Source organism: Aythya marila (genome assembly GCF_965140915.1).
Source record: "Aythya marila genome assembly, chromosome: Z".
Classification (NCBI taxonomy): Eukaryota; Metazoa; Chordata; class Aves; order Anseriformes; family Anatidae; genus Aythya; species Aythya marila.
Genome location: NC_139080.1, coordinates 55,922,225 through 55,945,197, shown reverse-complemented (window position 1 = coordinate 55,945,197; position 22,973 = coordinate 55,922,225). Strand labels below are relative to the sequence as shown.

Sequence of the window (22,973 nt, the reverse complement as noted above, 5' to 3'; positions counted from 1 at the left end):
AGACACCTGGCACTGACCTCCAGTCTGCACTGCAAATTCGCACTAGCTAACAACAAGCCTAAGAGTTCACCAGCTCTTGCAAAGCTAGCATTACGTTTCTTACTGGCAACAGCAGCGTGGTTATTGTTGGGCCACCAGACAACAGTCACAGGCTGTACGCCTACTCGTGGTGATAGCAAGAATTCATTCCCTGTAGATTTTTTTTTTTTTTTTTTTGTAATTTCAGCACAGCATCTAAACTTCAGACTCCACCCAAGATTATGAGCATTTCCATTTTGCTCTGGGCACTCTTCTCTTGCCAGTTTGAAAGCAAGCCTGTGTATTTTGAATGAGTCTAGACGTGCTAGCAGCTCAGCACAGTACAGTAATGATGGATGTGTAGTGTCACAACATTTTGTAGATGTTAAATGACTGTAAGCCAGGGAAGGGCTGTTCAGTCTGAAGAAGAGGAAGCTCCAGGGTGACTTTATTGCAGCTTGTCAATACTTAAAGGGGGCTTATAAAAAGAAGGAGAGTGACATTTTGCTCAGGCTGACAATGACAGGACAAGATGGGAATGGTTTTAAACTGAAAGAGGGTAAATTTAGATTAGATGTTAGGAAGAAATTCTCCCCTCAGAGGGCAGTGAGGCCCTGGCACAGGCTGCCCAGAGAAGCTGTGGATGCCCCATCCCTGGAGGTGTTCAAGGCCAGGCTGGATGGGGCTTTGGGCAACCTGGGCTGGTGGGAGGTGTGGGAGGTGTCCCTGCCCATGGCAGGAGATTGGAATTAGGTGATCTTTAAAGTCCTTTCCAACCCAAACCATTCTATGGTTCTAGGATTCTGTACGAAGAAGAGGAAGTCTGAGACTCGATAAAGAATTTGGAGGGATTGTCTGGGATAGTGTGCACAAGACAACTGTGACTAGAAGCCGGTAAGGGTAACAGAAGTGGAAACTGCAAAGAAACAGATCAAAGGATAAATTAGGGAACAGTGAGAGAAGAGAGTAGGACTGCCTGATGCTGGGTCAGTAAGCTGGGAAGAATGTGGAAAAGCCCAAGAGCTGAGGAGGCCAAGGAGCTGCTTTGAAGGGTGTGGGACAGAGTAACTAGTGCAGGAGTTGGGGGCTGAATAGAAGGAGAGCGGTTCCATGAGAAATGCTGAGGGACTGAGTCATGAAACTGAAGAGCCTTTCCATAGTGGGATGACTGAGGCGAGACAAATGGACTGGAAATGTGGGATCTGCATGAGAAAAAGGCAGGAGAGAGGCATACTGGAGGATATGGAACTGATGGTGTTAAGCATCCTTTTTTTTTTTTTTTTTTGTTTTTTTTTTTTTTTTGTTTTTTTTTTTCCCCCTAAAATGTCACAGGAGAAAGGCTGTGAGCCAGTAGCACACATCCCAATCTGGTGAAGATTTTGAATCTAACCGGAGATGTGCCATCAGCATATTTTCTCCCTCCTTCAGCACAACTGTCTGCTCCTCCTTCAGTTATTTCCTGTGCTGAAGTAGCAGAGGTCTAAATGTTCCAGCCCTGAGCATGTCTCTGGGACACACTGCTTTCTGATTCGACAGTGCACATGCTTGGGGCTAGTGACACAAAGCACATGATTAGGGCTATAAAAAACTCCAAAGATAAGGGCTGCTAGTTTTAAGAATTTTTTTTTTCAGTTGTTGTTTTTGCCTCTTTTAGCATACTTACTATAGAACAGTCAGCAAAATACCCTACCCCAAAAGGAGCCTTTGCCCCATGTTGTACCAGTTGTAGTGGAGGTGACCGTCCTAAAGTCCATATGTTACGTGTTTTAGAGGATGGGAGGCTGAGTGATCAAAGCTTTATGGAAAAGAAAAGCTGGTCGCTATGTGTCCTGGTTTCAGTTAGGACAGAGTTAATTTTCCTCCTAGTAGCTGGTAGGGTGCTATGCTTTGGATTAGGATGAGAAGAGTGCTGATAACACGCTGATGTTTTAATTGCTGCGGAGCAGTGCTTACACCAAGCCAAGGACGTTTCAGCCTTTTGCTCTGTCCTGCCAGCGGGCAGGCTGGGGGTGCAGCAGGAGCTGGGAGGGGACAGACCCAGGACAGCTGACCCAAACTGGCCAAAGGGGTATTCCATACCGTATGGGGTCATGCTGAGCAATATATAGGGGTGGCTAGCCAGGGGAGGGGGGTCGGCTGCTTTGGTATTGGTGGGGCATCAGTCAGCGGGTGGTGAGCAATTGCATTGTGCATCACTCATTTCGTACCCATTATTAGTAGTAGTACTATTATCATCATTACTGTTATTATTATTATTGCTATTATTATTTTCCTGTCTTAATAAACTGTCTTTATCTCAACTCACGGGCTTCACTTTCCCGTTTCTCTCCCCCATCCCAGCGAGGGAGCAGGGAGCGTGAGCGAACGGCTGTGTGGTATTTAGCTGCTGGCTGGGTTAAACCACAACACTACGTTGAGTCAGTGATGATTCCCACAGCCTTTGCTGAAGATTCGCTGGGTGATGCTGTGCAAGTTACTAATTTAAGCTTTTCACAGAAGGTTTCAAATTTGAATTCCTCACTTTGTGTCTGCGCGATTTGAGGCATTATGATTTAGTCCACCCAAGTGCTGATTTTGTGCAGCTACAAATCAATAGAAGTGTGCTGAACTACACAATGATCATAAAATACCAGTCTTTGACATCTCTAAATAGGCATTGGGAATAAACAGACACTTTCTACCCTCATCTCATTGTATTTTAGTTCTGCCCTGTGTGTGTGAATGTACTCTCTGTAAATTGAGGACAGGGAGGGGAGGAGTAGTTCTCTCTCTTCTTGCTGAGAGGTGTGTAAAAGTAAATTATTACTTAAAAAATCCTCCACACTCCTGTGAGAGGTGCAAAGGAGAGGCACAGGGGAGCAATGAAGAAATCTGTTGTCAGAGCAGTGTTTGAAAGGTATCTGGTGCAGAAAGCCTTTGTGACATGCAAAAAAAAAAAAAAAATTGAGAATAAACTTAGAAATACTAATTAGTGTCAGAGTCCAGGAGCCAAGCAGCATCAGCTTAGCCTGGGGGCCTCGGTCCTGCCCCAGTGAGAGCTGGGACAGTTTAGCCTGGAGAAGCGATGGTTCAGGGAGATCTTACCAATGTGTGTGACAGCCTGATGAGGCTGCAGGGAGAAGGGACATCCAGGATCTTCTCCCTAGAGCCTGCTGACAGGACAGGAGCCAACAGGCACAAATAAACATAAAAATATAAGAGCATTCAATCTGAACACAAGAAGACACTTTCTTACTGTGAAGATGGTTGAACAATCAAAGAGATTCCCAGAAAGGCTGCATTCTCCATCTGGGGAACTACTGAAACCACAATTGGACACAGTCCTGAACATGGAGTTCCTGGTGATGCTGCTTGAACAGGCATGTCAGAGTAGACAACCTCAGGAGGTCCCTTTGAAGCTAAACAATTCTGTGATTCATCTGCCACTTCTTTTGATACAAAAAAGCAACTCCTAATGTCTTGTTCCTTACAAAAACCTCTACATTGCATTCTATTCTCTGGGCTGTTTAGCCTCAGTCATTCCACTTAAAACAAGGTCTCATAATCTCATGTTCCTCAGACTTCAGTTTCATGGTTTTACATCTGTCAGTTGTATCATTTCAAGCATCTTGTGCCCATCACTGCAAAGATGGCTTCTATACCACTCCTGCCCTGCCTGTTGTCATAAGACTTTTCTGCTTCAACAGTCTGTCCCTCTCTCTGTACAGTTCATCTTTGTACAGCTCTGAGCTTCCCTTAGGCACTGGACAACCTCTGTCCTCTACACTCTACTTATTTGGGTTCTTCCTGAATACCATGCACTGGTTGTGGGGGCCTTGTAGAAGGTGACAACACGTCTGTCAGTGTGCATATGAAGTAAAGGTGAGACACTTCAGGCCTGCTCGCCTGGCTGGTGAGCCAGTGCTCCCCATGGAGTACGCCTCATGTGCTGTGAGGCAGGCAGGTGCTCTCAGCTCCACGTGCCTCTCTGGCCCGTTCTCCTCGGCTCCTGTGACTTGTGGAGGTGCAGCAAGCAAAGTAGCTGTCACCTTTCAGACACAGGAGTCTAGTTGTAAAAGATTAGGTTAATTTAAATGGAAAAAAAAAATAATTATTTTTTTCAAACTCCTGTCTGTAGCGTGGTGGTTGCGAGCCACCAGCAGGTCGAGGGAGTCTTTTCATTGATTTCCATGGACTTGGAGCAGAGGCCAGGCAGCGTGTGCGTGCCCTGCCCTTCTCATGGGCACCACCAGCTCCCAGCAGGGAGGCTGCAGCTGGAGAGGCTCCCTGAGAGGCGCTTCCTGCCCAGGTGTCAGCTGGACGCTGCCTGTCTCATCTGCATGCTGAACGGGTTAACGGGCAGCTGAAAGCGCTTGCAATTTCACATTTTCTGTGCTGGAGAGGTCTGTTCTACCAAATCTTGAATTTCTGAAATCGAAACTGTTCTGGAAGAGTCAATGGGGATCCCGTCACGCTGTCGAAACCATTCCCTTCAAGTGCTGGAAGTATGTAACTGGAGTCCCTTATTTTGGTTAAGTGCTTGGAAACATCTTGTGAAACAGAGCACGGTCGGTTTGGGAATGAGACTTATGTCTCATCCCAGTGCACAGAACGGGGAGAAGCTGCTCTGTACGGGAGGTGTTGTGTAGTCTGGTGGTTGTTGGGTCTTTTCGTTTAGTTGCTCCCCTGCTGGACTCTCCTCAGCGTGACACAGGAATCACAAAGGGCGCTCCTGCGGGCTCTGCGCCCGTGCCAGCTGCCTTCAGAAACCAACGCGCCCCGCCTGCCCCTGCGGGGTTAAGGCAGCAGGAACAAAAATAACACTTTTGATGGTGCAAAAACATTGTAAAACAGCGCAAAAGGCGCAGCGATCCCAATGGGACACCGGGATCCCCCCCCTCAGGGGCAGCCCAGCGCCAACGGCCGCGCCCCTCAGCGCTCCCCCCCCGCGGTGGCGGCCGTTAACGGCCGCCAACGGCCGGCCCCGCCCCCTGCCTCGCCGCCCATTGGCCCCTCCCCGGGGCGGTGCCGCCCTCCCATTGGCGGCGGCGGAGGCCCCGCCCCTTCCGCGCCGCTTTGTGGCCGGGGCGCGGTGCCGGAAGCCCATTGCCGCCGCTGCCGCCGCCGCCGCCGCAGCCATGTCGTCGTCGGAGGCGGAGGCGCTGGGCGCGCAGGCGGCCGGGAACGGCAGCGGCAACGGCCACGGCGCGCTGCTGGACGGCGCCGAGGAGGACCCGGCCGCCGCCTTCCTGGCGCAGCAGGAGAACGAGATCGCGGGCATCGAGAGCGACGAGGGCTACGGCATCCTGGAGAGCGGCGAGGTGCCGCCCTCCCTGCAGGCCGCCGACGGGCTCGCAGCCGGTACGGCGCCGCCTCAGGGCCGGCCGCGGGGGCCCCGCCGCGACCTTCGTACCCGGCGGCGCGGCCTGCCCCTGGGGGGGCGCTGCGGGCCTCGGGAGGAGGTTGGGTCGCAGGGTTTGGGGCGGGGGGGCCCTCCCCGAGCGGTGGGGTGCGAGGGGGGTCGTCAGGAAACTGTCCTGGGCTGGTAGGTGCAGCTTGGCTCCCTTCTGGATAGGGCAGAAACATCGCACGGCTCCCCCTTTCACACACCTCACACCCCACTTTTACTCCCCCTTTCATACACCTCACACCCCACTTTTTTCCCCCCTCGTAAAGGCCTTACTTACCCTTTACATTCAAAACAGACGCCAGAATATAAAAACAGCTCCGTGAGGACTGAGTGCTTTAAGGGAAGTTGTTGGATGCTGGCCTCTGCCAGCTGCTAGAGCCATCTAGCCCCACCACCTTCCCCAAACGCATGCAGTGTGGCTCGTGCAGTGTGATTTATTCTCAAAAAGTCAGCTCGCTAAATGCTTCCAGATCGGGTTGAAATGTGAAAGTAGTTAAGCTGTGTTTGAAGAAGCAAAACTGCTATTGGAGAACTTGTAGGAAAAAAAATCATAATGGATATAATAACTTGACCTGCAAAGTCTAGGTGTGATCAGTATGTCGTCTTGCTGCTTAACATGTCTTGGGATTGTGTTTGTCCTCTGGCCTGTTACATAGGCATAGCAGATTGTGCTTCTGAATGGACCACCTTTGGTGGTCTTCTTTTTAACACAGCCTTCATTTGTTCATTGTTGGAGCTTGTACTCTACCGGTTAAAAAAAAAAAGTGCAGATTGCAGCAATGCAAAATGTGCTTGTTCAGCCATGGGGACGTATGAAGTAATGACTTATGTTGGCATTTGTCTTTGGGATTTCTTGTGATCCAGTCAGCATCCTAACAAACATCAGACAGCTCTAGTCCATGCTAGTTTATTAAACAATTTTGTAATTAAGTTAAGTGAATGCAATTTTCTTTTTGATTTTATTATAAGTCCTTAAGTAAGTCCTTAAGCACTGTGGTCAGGGATTTGTGGATTTACTTTTTTTAACCTTCTTGAACTCCTGACATATGGATCTGCTGCTGGATAAACTTTCTTATTGATACCGGGGCAAGAGCTGTAGCTGAGGCAACCCTCAGGTGGAGTTTGAAGACCTTAACTAGATCTTAACTTCAACTATTGAGAAGCAGTCACAACTCCATGTAATGTACTTCTGAGGGATGTGCTATCTCACACGACAATGTGTTTACACTGCAGCCTGTTAAAAAAAAGAACAGAACAAAAACATTCACAAGGACAGTGGTGAACTCCAGGAACTTGTGCCCCTGCAAACAGGTTTTAGTGTATAGTCCTGTTAATTGTAGTTATATTGAATACTGAGTGAGTATGGGGGAAATGGCAGAATGTTGCCAAGCTCACCTGGTCTCACAGAGCACCACTTCATAGTGCTGTGGTCAGGGCTGGACTGCTGGCCTGTCCTATTTGACCATTTATTACGTAAGTAGCTGTTCTGTTCAAGCTTCCTGGGCGCGTGGAAATTAATCTCGTTTTCCCTTGAAAGAGGAAGCATAATCACCACTTCAGAAGACAAGATATTCTGTATAAATAAAGCAATATAAAGCTGTTGTCTAGGTATTAGTATCTTGGTCTCTTGTGGGATCCCCTTCTCCGTGATAAATCAGTTACAGCAGTTCACTTGCAGGGTCCTTTCATCAGGAGTGGATGTGTTTGGGTTGAAGTGTCCGCCTTTTGGACCCTGTGTGTCAGTGTAAAGATCCCATGACAGCTTGTCAGGTAGTTTCTTACTGAGAAGAGCATTCAAAGGCAAGTGTTTTTGTGTGTTAACGATAATGAAAACATTACTCAAGTTTGACGTAGGCTGCCTAGTCTCAAACAGCTTCAGTTTTAAGCTCTGTCACTTTTATGTGAACTTGAATGGATGATGCCTCTCCACCTCTGGGAGAGGCTCATATTCCTCTCTAGGAATTAAGGAACTTAATTGCATTTGGTGGTTTGTCCATAAACCATAAGAGCTCATAACATTTAATATTCTCTCAGGGACTGAATATGAATTTGCTTGAAAATATCATCAGGGAAAGAATTGTTTCCTCCTTTCTCTATTTAGCACCACAGACCAAATGAGTTGGTGACTGTTGATACTTCTTAACAGTTTCAACAGTCAGTGCTGTAGATTTCGTTCTGCAGTCACCGTCTTCAGGCTTCAAGATGCTGTAAGATAGCATTGAGAAAGGTATAATGTATTTGGAGAGGTATCTATATTACTTGTATTTGCAATTTTGTGGTTATAGTATGTGCTTGTGAATTTCATGGTAGAAAAATCTATTTTGCCTTTTATAAGGGAATGCTGTGCCTACTGGGAAGTTTGGCACATAGTTACTGCATGTAGAGGTGTGCAGCATTACTGCCTCTAAGTGTGATCTAGGATCAGCCTATTGAATATATTGGAAATGACTAATTATTTTCGCTGTGACAGCAGCCTAGAACTAACAAGGAAATAAGCCCTCTTCCTGACCCATTTGTCTTTATCTATTTCTCAAGCCTGTGTGTGAGATAGAAAACGTATTTTTTTCCTCAGTTTCTTGCATCACCAACTTTAAATCCAACAACAAAACCAAAGCAACCACTTCTTAGAATGTTTTTATACTCTTATGGATGAGAGATAGGTGAAAGGGAAGCTATGTTCCTCGGTTTTAACTATGGCTGCGAGCTCACTTGAAGTAGCAGTGAAGAAGCAGAATACTCAGTGTCTAAAACGGATGTCAAAAGTAGCTTGTAAGTACTACTTTTATAAGTATAGTCATATTGAAGTTGATTTTTTCTGCATGCAGGACATTGCCCAAAGTGTAGCCAAATACAAGGACTTCAGGAGGGGCTAATCCATGAGGTAGGAGCTGCTTGGACTTGTTACAGGTTATAGCTCTGCACAGTCCTGCCTCTGACACTTCTGGTAGCACACATCTATTGCATCATCAATAAAACTCAGGGAGGCTAGTCAATAAGGCTAAGCAAACGGTTTTATACCAGACAGAGTGTAGTATTACTTAAAAGCAATTTCTTGCAGTAGCTGATGGCCATTACAGTCGCTTGGTTACTGTCCGCATTCAGTATTAAGTTAATATGAAAGGAGGAGCATGTCAGCTAGCTGTTGGCTAAACCTGTGCTTTGGTCTTGGAACTGGTCTGTAGCTCTTGCGTAGTTCTACCAGAAAGAGCTCAATGCCGAAGGAATAACTTGTATCCAAATCCAGGGTCAACTGTTTGGTCTGCCCTGTTAAGTTGCATCAACTTCCTTGGCTGTTCCTTTCAGCTAGAAGCTTAATCTGGCGATTTCGCTGCTTGTTGACTTGTAGACCTAAAGGGACAAAACCGGTGTGTTTATCTTCAGGCTACCCAGACCTTTCTTCAGTAAGCTGTAGGACATGTGGAGGGCACTGATGCTAGCTGTATGTCTGGCAAGCTTGGCTGCTGTTTGTCTTCTGTCTCTGCAGATTGCTGATATGGCTGAAGCTCTCACCACCAGCCCAGACTCTGAAAACGTCTGGGAAATAGCTATCTGGGAAGTTGGTTACCCTGTTGTCAGCACCTTGCAGAACCACAGAGGCTTGGACATGTTCTCTGCTTATCTTGAGTCCAGAAGCAAACACTGGGATACTTATTCCTAACTTTTTTTTTAAAAGTGTGATGTTAACTTCATGAGCTTTAAGATGCAGTACTGTGTTGGGGTTGGATGGACTCTGAAGCCAGTAGAGAACTCATTGTTCATGGTTGATGAAAGCATGATAGTGATAGTGGTATTTAGGCTTTGTCTGGAGGAAGCCTGGTACAAAAAAACCATACTTGTACGAACGGAAGTCTGGTATGTATCTAGCTTTGCTTACTGAGATGAAGTAATTCAGACTGAACACTGAGACTGGAGAGCTGAAAAGAGAATATTTGACCATTGGTTCTGTTCCAGTTAGTGTGCTTGTCTTGGCATGTGATAGGATGTTGATACAGAACCATTTCATCTTCAGCTGGCAGTATGCGCAGTCAGCATGCTGACTCGGCATCTTAATCACAAGTTCTAGGGAGCTTAAAACAGATGGGAAGTTTTAGTATTTTTAATGCTTCTGACTCGTGTACTCTCTGAAAGCACTTTCTGCAGCACCAATTAGCAGCTGTTTCCAAGCAGAAGAAAGCAGTCCTGAGACAAACATCTGTTCCTCAGCTGCAGCTCTCAGCAAGAATGTGTTTCCTTTCACCTACGTGGTCTACCAGCCTGAGTGCTAAAGACATTGATGAATGCTTTCTCTTTGTTAGGGTAACAAGACCTACTTGTATTATCATGATTCTTTGAAAAATCTTCAAGACTAAACCCACTTGCCTAGCTGGTGAGTCTGTGCTCCCCATGGAGTACGCCTCATGGAGCAGCTGCCTTCCTGCTGGAGAGGAGAACCACCTCTAGTTAAAGGCTAACCTGTTTTGGGTGTCGTGGCAACAAAATTCTGCCTGCAGAGTGACTGTCTGAAGGGGTGAGCTGCTCTCTGCTCCTCCCAGGTCAGGCAGAGTGGGCAGCTGGCTGAGCCAAGCTACTCCTGTCGGAACGAGTTACGGACCCTGGCTTAGCTCTAATTCCAGCTCAGCAGAAAAAGGTGAACAGCTGTGGCATGTTTAAGTGGTGTGGAGTGTCAGTGTATTTCCTTTGTGGGCTGTAGTCATCCTAGACCTATTCAGCAGCGTTGTTACTTGCAGCTGACACTGCCCAAGTCAGCGTGTGCTGGGTATCGTGTGTGAGGCGAAGCTGTTAGTGACATGACTTATTTTACACAGACAGGTGTAATGTACCAGTATTCCAGAAAGGTGCCTTGCTGAGACGTAGCAGTTACTGAAAATCTTAGTGCCTTTTGCATAGTCTGGTGATTTAAATGGTTTCATAAACTCAAATGTTTGTCTCAAAATTGGTGTTCTCACATCTTTGTTTCAAGATGAAATTCTGAGCTTCCCTGGCAAAGATTGCAGCTGGTCAAGTTCCTAAGGCTGCACTGCCAATGTCACTTTGGAAGGAATAACGCTGCAGCTGAAGTAGAGAGCTATAAAACATGATAGCAAAAGATAGCTGAGTTGTTTTTTGGTAGGAATGTTAGCTATAACTTCTGAATTAATTGGGAATCAGGAAGTATCCAAATGATGCTAATATTTACAAAGTGTTGCCATACTGGATTGTTAGTTTTCCAGGTTGATGGATGAGTAGGTCATGCTGCTTAGCTACTGAACAGTTGTCTAGTACTCATTTTCGAAGACAGGAGAGAAAGTGGGAATAATTTGTGGATGTTCCCAGTAGCAGCTGTTCAGTAATGCCAGTTCTGCTCTTCATGTGGCTTGTGGTGTGATCCTGTGGTGAAGAGCTGACTTTGTATTGTTGGTTTCAAAGGATGATGGCTCGCTGTCCCTTGTGCCCCTCTGGAAGAGGAGTAAAAGTGCAGAGATAAGGAAATGACCCTGTGAGGTATCAAGTGACAAGCATTTACGTAACTCCCACATTGGATACTGCAGTATAGCTTTCCCTACAAGTTACAGTAGTCAATAAATCCAGTGGTATTGTTTTTCTCAAGTGGCTAAACTACAGTTATTTCTTTACAGGTGCAGTTGATGGAGTGATTAATGGAGATGTCTATCAGGTAAGGTAGAATTAGTCTTTATTTTGAATGTGCTGTTCTGCTGTAAGGATTTTACCTCAGTCTAGGCTCATGCTTCCCATTGCCCTTATCTAATTTGCTTGTACCTCATGTCTGAAGAGGAGCTTCTATTCTGATAGCTCATCTCATGTTATGCCCATATTGTGCTCTCCTCTGAGCTTGCAGTCAACTTAAATCAAAATGGACAGCTGCTTTATGTGTGAACCACTCTGAGCAAGTTGACATGCTGTAGGATGGCTTAACATTGACTTGCCACTGGCTAATAAACTGAACAAAGCATGTTCTGACTACTTTAAAGCAGAGATTTCTAAATTGCTTATTTTTTAAGGATAGCTCATATATCTTGGTTATCTATCAGCCCTGGTCTTACAAGGAACTGATTGAAAACACTGCACATTTCTTAGTGACATAAAGTTGCATGAAACTGAACTGCTGGCTAGATAGCTCTTTCGTATTATGAAAGCATGTTACGCATGGTAAACAAAAGGAGATGCTTGATTTATCAGTGTCAGGGAAAAACAGGGCATGTTAAGGCAATTGCTGCATTGTAGCTGAATTTAAGACAAGTTTGGCTAAAGCATGGTTGCTTCCTGCTGTGGGAGTTGCTTGGATAGTGCTGCTTAATTGAATGCTTGGAAAGGACACAGCGTATGAGCTATTTTTCCATAGACTTTTAAGTGAACACAGACTTCTGGAGACATAAGCTACTTTCACTGCTACTAATATTTTTGTCCCCACTGTTGCTGTGAGATTGGTAGGAAAACTGCTTCTTTTTGTTCCTCTGTGCCTCATTACATGGTAAAAGGTAGATGAAGTATTTTGATTATTTGCAGTTCTAATAGTTCTAATCAATTGACTGCTTTATTTGATGGAGCCTCCTCTTAATGTGGAAGAATAGACTGAATGGGCTGTATGTAACTTATTTCAGCCACCTGTAACTCATTTATCCCTGTGACTGGCCAATTTATTTTGTTTTGAATTCAGTGTGAAACCTGGTGCTGTTGTACCAACCTTCCTCATTATCTTTGCAATATTCCTTCATTTTGAGGACTATAAGAGACCCAAAGAAGGCAGGATGTAGCCACACCTGCCATGAACTGCAATCTGGTACTATTAGCAGTGGTATTTCATCTGTTCAGAGTAGAGTGAACCAGTAAAAACTGCTGGAGTATGCTCTGCAGCAAAAAGCACCGTATTCATTAGTTTTGGAAGTCTCGTGCATTAATAACAGTATTCATTGCAAGTCTTTGAACTATTGTATGGTGAAAAGTATGCTAGTACTTGCACTGTTTTGTTGCTTAAGTGTTAAACTGCGTCCTGTTTTAAAAAGCTGCTTACAACAATACAAATTCTGTAATTCCTTTGATATTAAAAGCCTATGTCCTTTAAGGTTTATACATTTTTCTGAGGCAGACAAATGCAAGTTACAGAGGACATTTTAAACTCCTGTACACAAAACCAATAAAAATTGAAAAATTACTGTTGTAGCAGGTATTTAAGGTGAAATGAGCTGCAGGATCTGTAGGCCTGCAACTGCATGCTGAGGCACTAGGCACTGTCTTCTGCTTTCTTCAGGCATAGAGCTCTGGCACAGTTTGAACTCCTCGTCAACTTGAATTTGTTTGATCCTAAATTCCCAGAGGCAGCCCTATATTAATTTGCATCAATCCTGCTGTAACTTGTGGCAAGGAAACTTTCATTGTAATGGTGAAGATGTGGTATAGTGTAAGATGAATGTCATGTGCTCAGTTCAGGTGGTGTCTACTTTTATGTAGCTTGCAGGCAATTACCTGAAAAATTCAGCTGTAATGAGTAAATGATGTGATTATTTCTTCCCTTTAAGGAGAGTAATGGTCCAACAGACTGCTATGCTGCCATATCACAAGTAGATCGACTGCAGTCAGAGCCAGAGAGCATTCGTAAGTGGAGAGAGGAGCAAAAGGAGCGCCTGGAGCAGCTTGGTAAGGAGGGTGTTTGTTGCAGTAGTGTTCTTGCTGGTGACTCAGAAGTGGCAATTTCTCCAGCAGGTGAACTTCTCAAACTGGGGTTTCTAGCTCTTCAGAGCATAACTTGCCTCTTGAGCTTGAGCAGGAAGCTTGGGGGATGAGCCTTCTGGTAAGGAGACTGTTAATATTGGTGTAGGTGGGATCCAGCAAGCAAGTGGATCGCTGAACCTTGATCCAAGAATGTTCAAGTGGCTTGCCCTTTACTTACCAGTAAGCTGTTCTTCAGTCCTGTAACAGAAAACAAACAGCTTTTATCAGCAGAAAACAGTGAGTTAATGCAACAACCATCAGCACTTGTTTTTCTTTTTGCAAGGGAGAAGATTGCTCTTTGAGCAAGGGAGAAGAATTTTGTCATGGAGGCCATCTGTTATGTAGCTTTAACCTAATAGCTAACTTAAGTAATGGACTTGTAACTAAACCACGCTATCAAATTAAGTGACACCTACCTGTGGACAGTTTTTAAGAGCCTCCAAATTGGTGTGCTTTCCAGTTCGGTTTGGGAGGAGACACTGCCTTGAAACTGTTAGGAAAACTTTGTATACAACGTGATTCCAGATAGAGCTGAGCCTGTTGTTTCTCTTCTGTACTGGTTACAGCAGATGAGTTTGTCCTGAACAAATGGGCTGGGTGTAAAAGCAAGCTGAGTGTCATGCTCCCTCATTTTGTCTAATGCAGAGGCTTTACTCTGAGCTTTGTTCTAGTACTACTATAGCAAAGTGTTTCTGAACAGTTTGCAGACTTAACTGAATCTGAATTAGTCTATGGATTGTTAGCCTAAGCTGAAGTAGGCTGTCTGCAACACAGGCATTCTGTTTAGCTAACCCTCCGAATTCTGAGGGCATTGGACTTATCATGGCCTAAATCAGAAACCTTCTAACCCTTATTTGAATGGATCAAGCAACACTCTGCATTAGGGTGCGCTCTGAACGATCAGCTGAAATGTCCGCAAGATCTAAGTGGAACAAATGTGCCTGACAGATCAATTCTTAAATCTTTAGATGCTAACTCACGAAAGCAGGAAGCAGAATGGAAAGAGAAAGCAATAAAGGAGTTGGAGGAGTGGTATGCCAGGCAAGATGAAAAGCTCCAGAAAACAAAAGCCAGCAACAGGTAAGATTTCTCCAGCCATTTGAAGACCTATGCTACTGTGAAAGTAATTGGGTGGGGAGAGAAGTTAGAATGTCTAGCACTAATCCTTCATCCCACTTTAGTAACCTCTCTAATTAAGAGATGGGTGTCCAGTGTTAGACTCTTCTCTAAGCTATCTTAAAGTCTAGATTCTGTGTCCAAGAATAGTAAGTGAAAGTGTTAAGATAGTGAAGCAAAATTATTTATGTCCTTAAGACAAAATGTTTGAACTTGGCCAGACTTTATCAATCTGCCTCCTTATTTGCATGTACCTGGCTGCACAGGTCTTCAGTGACTACCACGCAACTAGCAATCTTACTTGCAACCTCTCAAAAACACAGAAGTGGCCTTCTAGTTACTCTGCTGCCACTTGTTCCATTAGATACCTTAAAACCTCAGACTGTTTCATGTGGAAGTGTTTGAGAAATACACAGTACTGCTAGTGAAGAACTAAATGATGACTATTTAAATTATTACATTTAAGGCTTGAATTGTTTTGTTATGTACTGTGGAGCAGAAACTAATGGCTTAGCTGCAGTCTAGTCAATTCTTACAGTTCCTTAGAAGCTCCTTGCAGAATTTTGACTTCTGTCTACATAAAGGTAAATATGATAGTTCTGACTTAGATCTTCACTTCAGACTTAGGGCTGCCAGTGTCATTTTGTCCAGGTAATCATCAGGGCTACTTTATACATTGGGAACCCACAGTCGTCAGGCTGAACTGTGTTTTGAAATGCCATTTTTCCTATCTAAATCGCCAGCAGGCTTGTCAGAAGTAGTCCTAGTTTACCTAGGACTACTAGACTTCCTAAAGGAAGAAAGGAGGCCTATGTATCCTACAAAATTATGGATTTGATGCTTTCATTCCCTGAGGTACAGTTATTCTGATAGGTTGAAGAGAAAACAGGATTGCCACTTGTACAAGCAGTGGCAAGATCTCATGATATCCCCATAGCTTTATCTTGATGCAGTTTGAGCTCAGGGTGTACATTCAGGAGAAAGGCCCATCTAACAAGAGCTGCGATCATGGAAGCACAGTGTTTCTCTGGGGGTGTTTGGCATTCTCATCAGCCTGGTGAGACCTCCCTAATTAGTCTGTCCACTGGAGGTAGTTTAATGCTAACACTGGGGCTAGCCCTAGGCTAGCTGGTCCAGTTTCCTAGGACATAGAGCTTTTATGCTGCCCCTGTGAATCAGTGGCCTTACTGGTACATTCTAGGTGGTAGAAGTGGCCTCCCTGTGAGAGTGAGGTCTAGGCAATATGAGATTAATGCACTTTTTAAAAACTGCCTTCAGCTGTGTTCTGTACTTCTCATCCTTATCTCTTTTCTCCTGCCTGCTTGCCTGCCTGTTGGACTACTTGCTACCTAGGGTGGCAGATGAAGCTTTCTACAAACAACCCTTCGCTGATGTGATTGGTTATGTGTATGTTGCTTAACTACTAATTCTGTTTGCTAGTAACTAGGTAATGAGGAGGATCAGACATGGTGCTGAATGACCAAGTGTGACTTCTGCTGAATATCTCAGGCCAGTAGAAGATAGAACACATGAACAGCCTTTACTTTCACACAGCACTTAATGCTGCAGGTCAGAGTCAGTTTTCCTGTGGGAATCTGTACAACATCCAGCACCTTTAAATTAAGTCATGTAGTACACGTACCACCAGCATTTTGCTAGTGAGTTCAGTAGTCTGTAAGGTGCAGTACTTTACAGTTCACTGGCTTTATAGGCCAATGAACGCTGCTTAGCACGATGCTTTGTATGTATGGGTTAATGTCACATGTAGCCTCATGTGGGTGCTGTATTTAGCTACCACTTGCTACCACAGTGAAGTACAATGTTTAACTCTGCATTCTGTGTAGTAGGCATTGTGCTCCTGGTCTGTGCCATTTGCCTATATAATCAGAAAAATATTCAAGCAAGCCTTGCATGTAATGCTCTGCAAACCAGAGAAGATGGGAAGGACTCAGCTGCCATAAATCAGGGTAGAAAAGGTGCCTGTAGAACTTAGGGTGCTGTTAGAACAGATGAGAAGGACAAGAAGATGGTATTGGAAAATCAGCATTAGCTGCTGGCAGAACATTTATGAGCACTTATTTGTAGACCTGTTGCCAGACTAATGACCAGTGAGAATACAGCCATGACTTTCAAGCCCCAATGAGTATGCGAGTTTCTGCAGGGTGGAAGGATTGCAATGTTCATTGGCTTGTTCATGTCTTTTAATTTCTTCCCTTAATTTGTAGACTTGAATTGAAAGATGGCCATGTCACAGATTCTAAGGTGACACCTTTAGAAGGTGTACTGGTGAGCCATGGTGTGGCCTTGAGTGCATTTATATTGAAGGTCCCGTGTGGAACTTATTACCTAATTGTAGATGGATGTAAAGCAAGACTTGTGAAATGATGGATTTACAGGTGGTGTTTGACTTTGTTCTGAAGTCTTCTGGAGTTGACTTAGACCTTCTAATAAAACACTTATTTTCCTGTAGCCATTGCAAATGCGCAGTGCAAGTGCTGCAGAATAAAATTGGCAGCATGTTTCCTGAATGTAGGCCGAGCTACTAGTGCATGTTGAGCCAGCTGACCATCTGCATTAAACTCATTCTCATTTTCTATATCTGACTTAAACTTTCTCTCCTTGTTTCTTTTCTTCTCTTCACCTTTAAGCACAAACATAAATCATCCTTGCTACAGCCTAGAACAGTTAAGTAACAAATCTTCACTGCCCCTTAAAAGTGTCATGTCACATAAAGTAGCGGTGTTGTAGTGACCCTTGTCTTCGGTGGTGTCTGTAACCTTACCATCCCTGTGAACAGTGCTGAACCCTCATGGGAGAGTCATCCTCACTGCTTTCTCTGTACCGCTTGTTGGAGTAGATGGATTTGGTTTGATCTCTCGATGCTTACTGCTCTTGCACTCAGGCAGCCACCAGGGCCCCACAGATCACCTAAACTGGATGCTGGAGTGTTACACATGTGTTGAAGCAACGCTGTTGGCAGCATAGAAAAACCAAAAGGATACTGCTGGGGAGGCACTGTCACTAACCTGTCCGTGTTGCAAAAAGCCTCCTTAGAGTATCCTTCGGGTGAGAGGGAGCAGACGAAATGTGTTTATCCTGCTAGCTGACTCCAGATGAGTCACCCTCTCTGCCGAGATTTGCTTTAGACTACAGCACCCAGAGGCGTGGGATTTGTGACTTAAATTCCTTTTGATTCATGCTGTTTCACGACAGCACTGGGAATCATCAGCAGATAGTTTTTTGATGGCCTGGAGGCCTTGGGGCTGATCTAAATCCTCAAATGGAATCTGTTGTAAGACATGCTTGCAGGGAACTGTAAATTTCTAGTTGGCAAGTGTCCAAAGCAAGCCATCAAGTGGCAGAGGCTTCAATAGTTGAGACTTGGGCATTTCTTCATAAATACATGTAAAATGCCTACATAGGAGTACCTTGCTTCCTGGTAGTTTGTGTGGTGACTCCTGTAGGCAAAGACTCGATAACTACTCTTAAAACCAAACACCTGTATTCCAACATTTTACACAGCAATCCTCTGCACTGCTTGTGCACAGCATACTATTGCAACCTACTTCCATCTCCAGGGTTGGGGCAGTGGGAGCTTAAATAGCCATAATGTTCACAAGCAGCTGTCAGGTCACATTTCTTACAAAACACAGTGAAAGAAACTGCATCCTGTAAGAGGGAAGGAGTGCCTTATGCTGGGCATTAACACGAGGTGCATTGCGTTGCTTTCAGGGCAGCTGAAGAAGCCTTTGTGAACGATGCAGAAGATGTATTTCCGGGCACTGAGTGGGAACGCGTGGCTCAGCTCTGTGACTTTAATCCCAAGTCTAGTAAGCAGGCTAAAGACGTGTCCCGCATGCGTTCAGTCCTCATCTCACTCAAGCAGGCTCCGCTGGTTCGCTGAAGGAAAGCACAATGGAAACACTACAAATGCAATATCTTAACCTTACTCAGAGAAGCTGTGTTTGCAGTAATTGGGTTAATTGTTTCAATGTTTTTTTTGGACCAAACCTCATGATGTATCTAGAGCTGATCTTTGTTTGATTGCATGTTCTTCCTCATGTTTCTTTTGTGTCTGGGAGGACCTCCAGAACTGTAGCCTCTGTGCTGTTTGCACTGAGATGTCACTTCCAAAAGTACTGATATTAAAGATCTGTTAAACTGCAAAATGTGTTGACTTTGGATGAATTTAGAAGTTGTCCTGCACCTTTTCCACAGGGAGTCTTTAAATTGTGTGTGAGCAAGCATATCTCTTAATTGATGGGGATTTTACTGTGCTGGTGAATGACTAGCCAGCAGCCACTCCTCCTGGTTTCTTAGAGGATGTCCTGCTTGTCTCTGAGTGTTCTTAAAGCTCCTGAGAGCTTTAGTTAAAACTGCTTCCTTATCCAATTTATTACACAAGACAGGAGCTTTGGGAAACTGGAGCAGCAGGCTTGTTAAGGAGCTTATTTCTCTTCTAGTGGAACTGAGGACACTACCTTCTGCAGGTAAGCAGTTCTGGGTAGTCTTCTAAGTGGTTCACTCCAGACGTAGATCTTGGGCTAGAAATGCAGTACAGGGCACTGAACAGTTAAAGCTTCTGACACTTCTGCTTGTTAGACTGCCCATTTCACTGAGTAAGTATTCAACACTGGTTCCATATGCAAAGCTCTGCTGCATGGAGGCTGTCTAAGCTGAGCTGTCAAGGAGAGAGGCAATGCTGTGCTCTGTGGTTGTCATGAAGTTGTGTGTTGGCAACTGTGTCCTTGTCCATACTGGCTTGCAGAGGCTTTTATCGTGGTGCTGGACTGGAGATTCAAAATGTGCTCCTGCTGCTGCTTCTGTACCAACTAGACTGGAGCTCTCTTTCCCAAAGTGGTTTGAAACAAACACATCCACAAAGTTTGTCCTGTTCCTTCCTTGGCTCTCCAGCCTCATTCTGCATTCAGAGGAGCTGTTTTCAATCATGTTCTGGCAGATACAGCATCTTAGCTAGTGTGTAGGAGGGCTACTTTAATACATTCTGGCATGAGCTGGAACCTTAGTACAGACAGTGTGAAGGGGGCTCCAGATGCTGACTAAAACTTGCTGAGAGTTGTGGAGTTGTTGCACAGCAACTGGTTTAATAGCAGCTCGTTGCCTTGGTGGATAATACACTGAAGAAATGGTTGCCAGTTGGGCCTCCAGTTGAAGTATGCTGTGTCCTAGTGTTAACTACACTAACCGGGACTGTTCTCATGTTTGTGAGTGTGCCCACAAGGTACAGCTGAGCGGTGATGGATGAAAGTGATAGCAGACTACAGCTGTGAAAGCTTAATACTGTACAAGATTAAAGGAAGAAAATATTTTCTGAACTACATGGGAATGCCACAGGTGAGTTTTAAAGGACTAGCAAACAGAGGAAGCTCTTTGAACACTGATACAAGGTGCTAGCCTCGACCACTTACGCATTCAGCTTGACTAAAATCCTTATTCTTCCCATCACCCCAACATTCTACAAACACAGGCTTTTAAAATAAAATGGCAATTTAATAGTGAAAACTTCATTGCATAAAATACACTCATCTACAATGTGCTATGCTAAAATAGATGCTAATTGGAATTTACTGTCATGTGAAAGAATGAGCTATGGAGCTAGTTGATCACCACATGGATCCCATCAGACGTTTTAACAGTGGTAAGTGCATGTAATGGTTTGTGCTGTAATTGATAAAACTGCCAATGGCTCCCAGATTTGAGGCCAAAACAATATTACAAGAGTTAAAGTAGTGTTTTATGAGCTGAGCGCTATCAAGGGGTCTGCAGTTCTTGTGTATACCATACAACTGGGACACTCAATGAGCATCTTCTTTTGGGTTTGGTTAGCTATTCTAGCTCTTACATTGAGTTTTTGTTAATTCCCTCATTTTCCTTGATTTTTTTATTCACTTATACAAGCTCACTGCCTTTCTCTGCCCCTATGCATAAGCGGGGCCACCCAGAGCTGGCTGCCCAGGACTGTTTCCAGATGCCTTTGGAAAATCTCCACGGAGGAGACTCATAGTCTCTCTGGGCAGCCCGTGCCAGTGCTCAGCACCTGCACGGCACAGAAGTGCTGCCTGTGTTCGGAGGGAACTTCCCTTGCTCCTGTGTGTGCTCACTGCCTCTTGTCCTGGCAATGGGCACCACCGAAGGTAGCCTGGCTCTGTACTCCCTTCAGCTATGTGTGCACGCAGATAGATGCCCGTGAGCCTTCTGCAGGCTGGGCAGCCCCAGCTCTCTCAGCGTTTCCTCACAGGAGAGGTGCTGCAGTCCCTTAATCACCTCTGTGGTACTCTCTCCGCTATGTCCATGTTTTCTCTTCTACTGGGAAGCCAAGACTTGGAGTCAGTGCTCTGGGTGGGGCCTTACCAGTGCCATGCTCAGGCTGTGTCTGGGAATTATTTTAGTTACTACTCGTGACACTGAACAGAAGAACAATGAGCTTTATTTGGGTGAATCCAGCTCCTTGTCTGTTTCTGAACACTGGCATTGTTGTGGAGCCAGCTTCTGTCCCTGTGCCGTGACTACACGTGACGATGCTGTGCTGCATCTGGCCTAGCTGGGTGACTCAGTGCTGCTCACTGCCCTCCCCGCCTTGATGCTTATCTCAACAGCAGTGATGTGGCTGACAGGAAGGGCTGTGGAAGGGCGACTCAACGCTGCTGAGCAGTTTAATTTGGCATTGCATCAGTTCAGCGAGTGTCACTGGTGGTTGGGTGTGATGACAATGACTGCAGTGCCTGCGGCCTACAGGTATTTGCTCTTGCCTCCTCTGGCAGTTGTTCACCAGCTGCAGGTATTTCACCCAGCGCAGTCAGGTGAAATAAGGCATGAGGTATGGATGGGACAAAAATCTTACCAAGCATTTTAAACAGTACTGTAACCATACTGATATCACATGTTTGTGAAACTGATAAATGAAGGAACCTCTGGAAATTAAAAACAGGATATTTCTTTAAAGTTTCATCTTAAATATACCCTTCATGCACTTAAACACAGGTTTAGCACTTCACACAGGAATTTTAAATGCTGATAATGTGCTACACACAAAGAAAAAGCTGGAAAATCTAGTTTGGAGGACATTCAGCTACAGGAATTTGTAGCAATGGTGGTCTCATTTTAAAAGCAAGGCAGAAGTGATGTAGAGAAGTATTTATCTCTTTTTAGACCTATGGAAAAAATGCGAGCTTTCACATGAGGCCTTCTTCAACTGAAGTAAAAGCCCAGTATTAGATTTGGTAAGGATACTACTGACATCTGCATGAGATCAGCAGGAGGGCTGTGTGCCCAAAAGCTTCCCTCAGTTATGACAGCAGCAGCAAACTGTCTGCCTCCTATGTTCTTGTTGCCTTGTTCATTCTGAAAAAGTGGTCATCTTACCCTGATTTTATACCAGAGCACAGTGTACAGGCAGCAAGTGTTTTGGGCTATAGAAATTGTATATATGAAATTGTATGAAAAGTATACAATTTCACTGTGTTTTGTGTGGTCTTGCCAGATGAATCAATCTGGAAGTGCTACAATGGTGTGTGAAAACTTAATCCAGGGTCTTTTGCTTTGTGTCTTCTTCAGAACATCATGACCATTTAAAAACACTTCATGGGCCCACAGTGCAAAGCATCTGCTTTCAGATTATGAAGTAAACATAGCTCGGTGCCAAACTAAAACATAGCTGCACTAAATACATGGCATTAGCAAGTGTTTCAGTTGACAATTTCTTCTGCCAAGTTCTTCTCCCAGCCTGTCCTCATGTCTGCGATTGCCCCAGCCCAGGTGCAGCACCCTGTATTTGGCCTTGTTGAACCTCATTAGGTTCACGTGGGCCCAAGCCTCAAGCTTCTCCAGGTCCCTTTGGATGGCATCCCTTCCTTCTGCTGTATCAGCTGCACCACTCAGCTGGGTGTTTGCAAACCTGCTGAGGGTGCACTTGATCCCACTGTCAATGTCATTGATAAAGACAGTAAAAAGCACAGGTCCCAGGACAGACCCCACAGGGACACCGCTCATCACTGGCTGCGCCTGGACATTGAGACATTGACCACCACCCTGTCTGTGGCCTTGAGTTCAGAATATAAAGCCTGTCTGTGCTTTACTGCCCAGTACCTTACGCGTTTCTGTGATACAACGTGACAGTTTCTCTGCTGGTAACACACACAACTTTCTGACCATTTCGGTAAATTTAAGTAGAGGAAGGACACTAGGAGAAGGCTGAGGCGTTTGTGAGTCTTCAGTCTAGACAGTGGATCAGAGACAGAAAATAGTAACTAAATTTGCTGCTCAGGAGACCAAACAAAAACAAACCAACTTAGCTCTGTAGCTTGCAGTGTATCAGCACAGATGTGCAGGACAGCTGGCAAAACTCAGCTGGCCTGCTCACAGACCCAAGTCCTGGCTCTCAGTGCCCTTGTGCTTTGCCAGGACTGTGGTGGACAAAGCAGTCTTTTTCCCCCAGGTGCGAGGATGAGGAGCAATGCAGCATATGCACTGCTAGAGGTCTTCTGCAGCAGGTGGTTGTAACAGATGATGCCCATAAGGTAATGAGAAGGCATTGCAGGATGTCTTACACATCTGTAGTGTCTGGTAACAGCTGGGGACAGAATGTCAGCTGCTCGCGTCTGCTTTTACTCCCCTTCTGCCCTCCTGGCAGTGGAGACAAAGGCTGGTTTGCCCTCTTTGACTTTCAAGGTGTGGGGTGCCTTGAAGTGCACAGGGTCAGCAGCAATGAACCAGACACCACAAC

The 22,973-nt window shown here is 45.1% G+C and overlaps 1 protein-coding gene across 1 annotated transcript; it reads left to right on the top strand.

Moving 5' to 3' along the window:
* Window positions 1-5,098: 5,098 nt before the first annotated feature.
* Window positions 5,099-18,393, top strand: CLTA (clathrin light chain A). The gene is made up of 5 exons (XM_082782717.1): window positions 5,099-5,358; window positions 11,023-11,060; window positions 12,922-13,039; window positions 14,083-14,194; window positions 17,963-18,393. The coding sequence occupies exons 1-5, from the start codon at window positions 5,136-5,138 to the stop codon at window positions 18,132-18,134; spliced, it is 663 nt and encodes a 220-aa protein (XP_082638843.1). The 5' UTR covers window positions 5,099-5,135; the 3' UTR covers window positions 18,135-18,393.
* The last annotated feature ends 4,580 nt before the right edge of the window (window positions 18,394-22,973 follow it).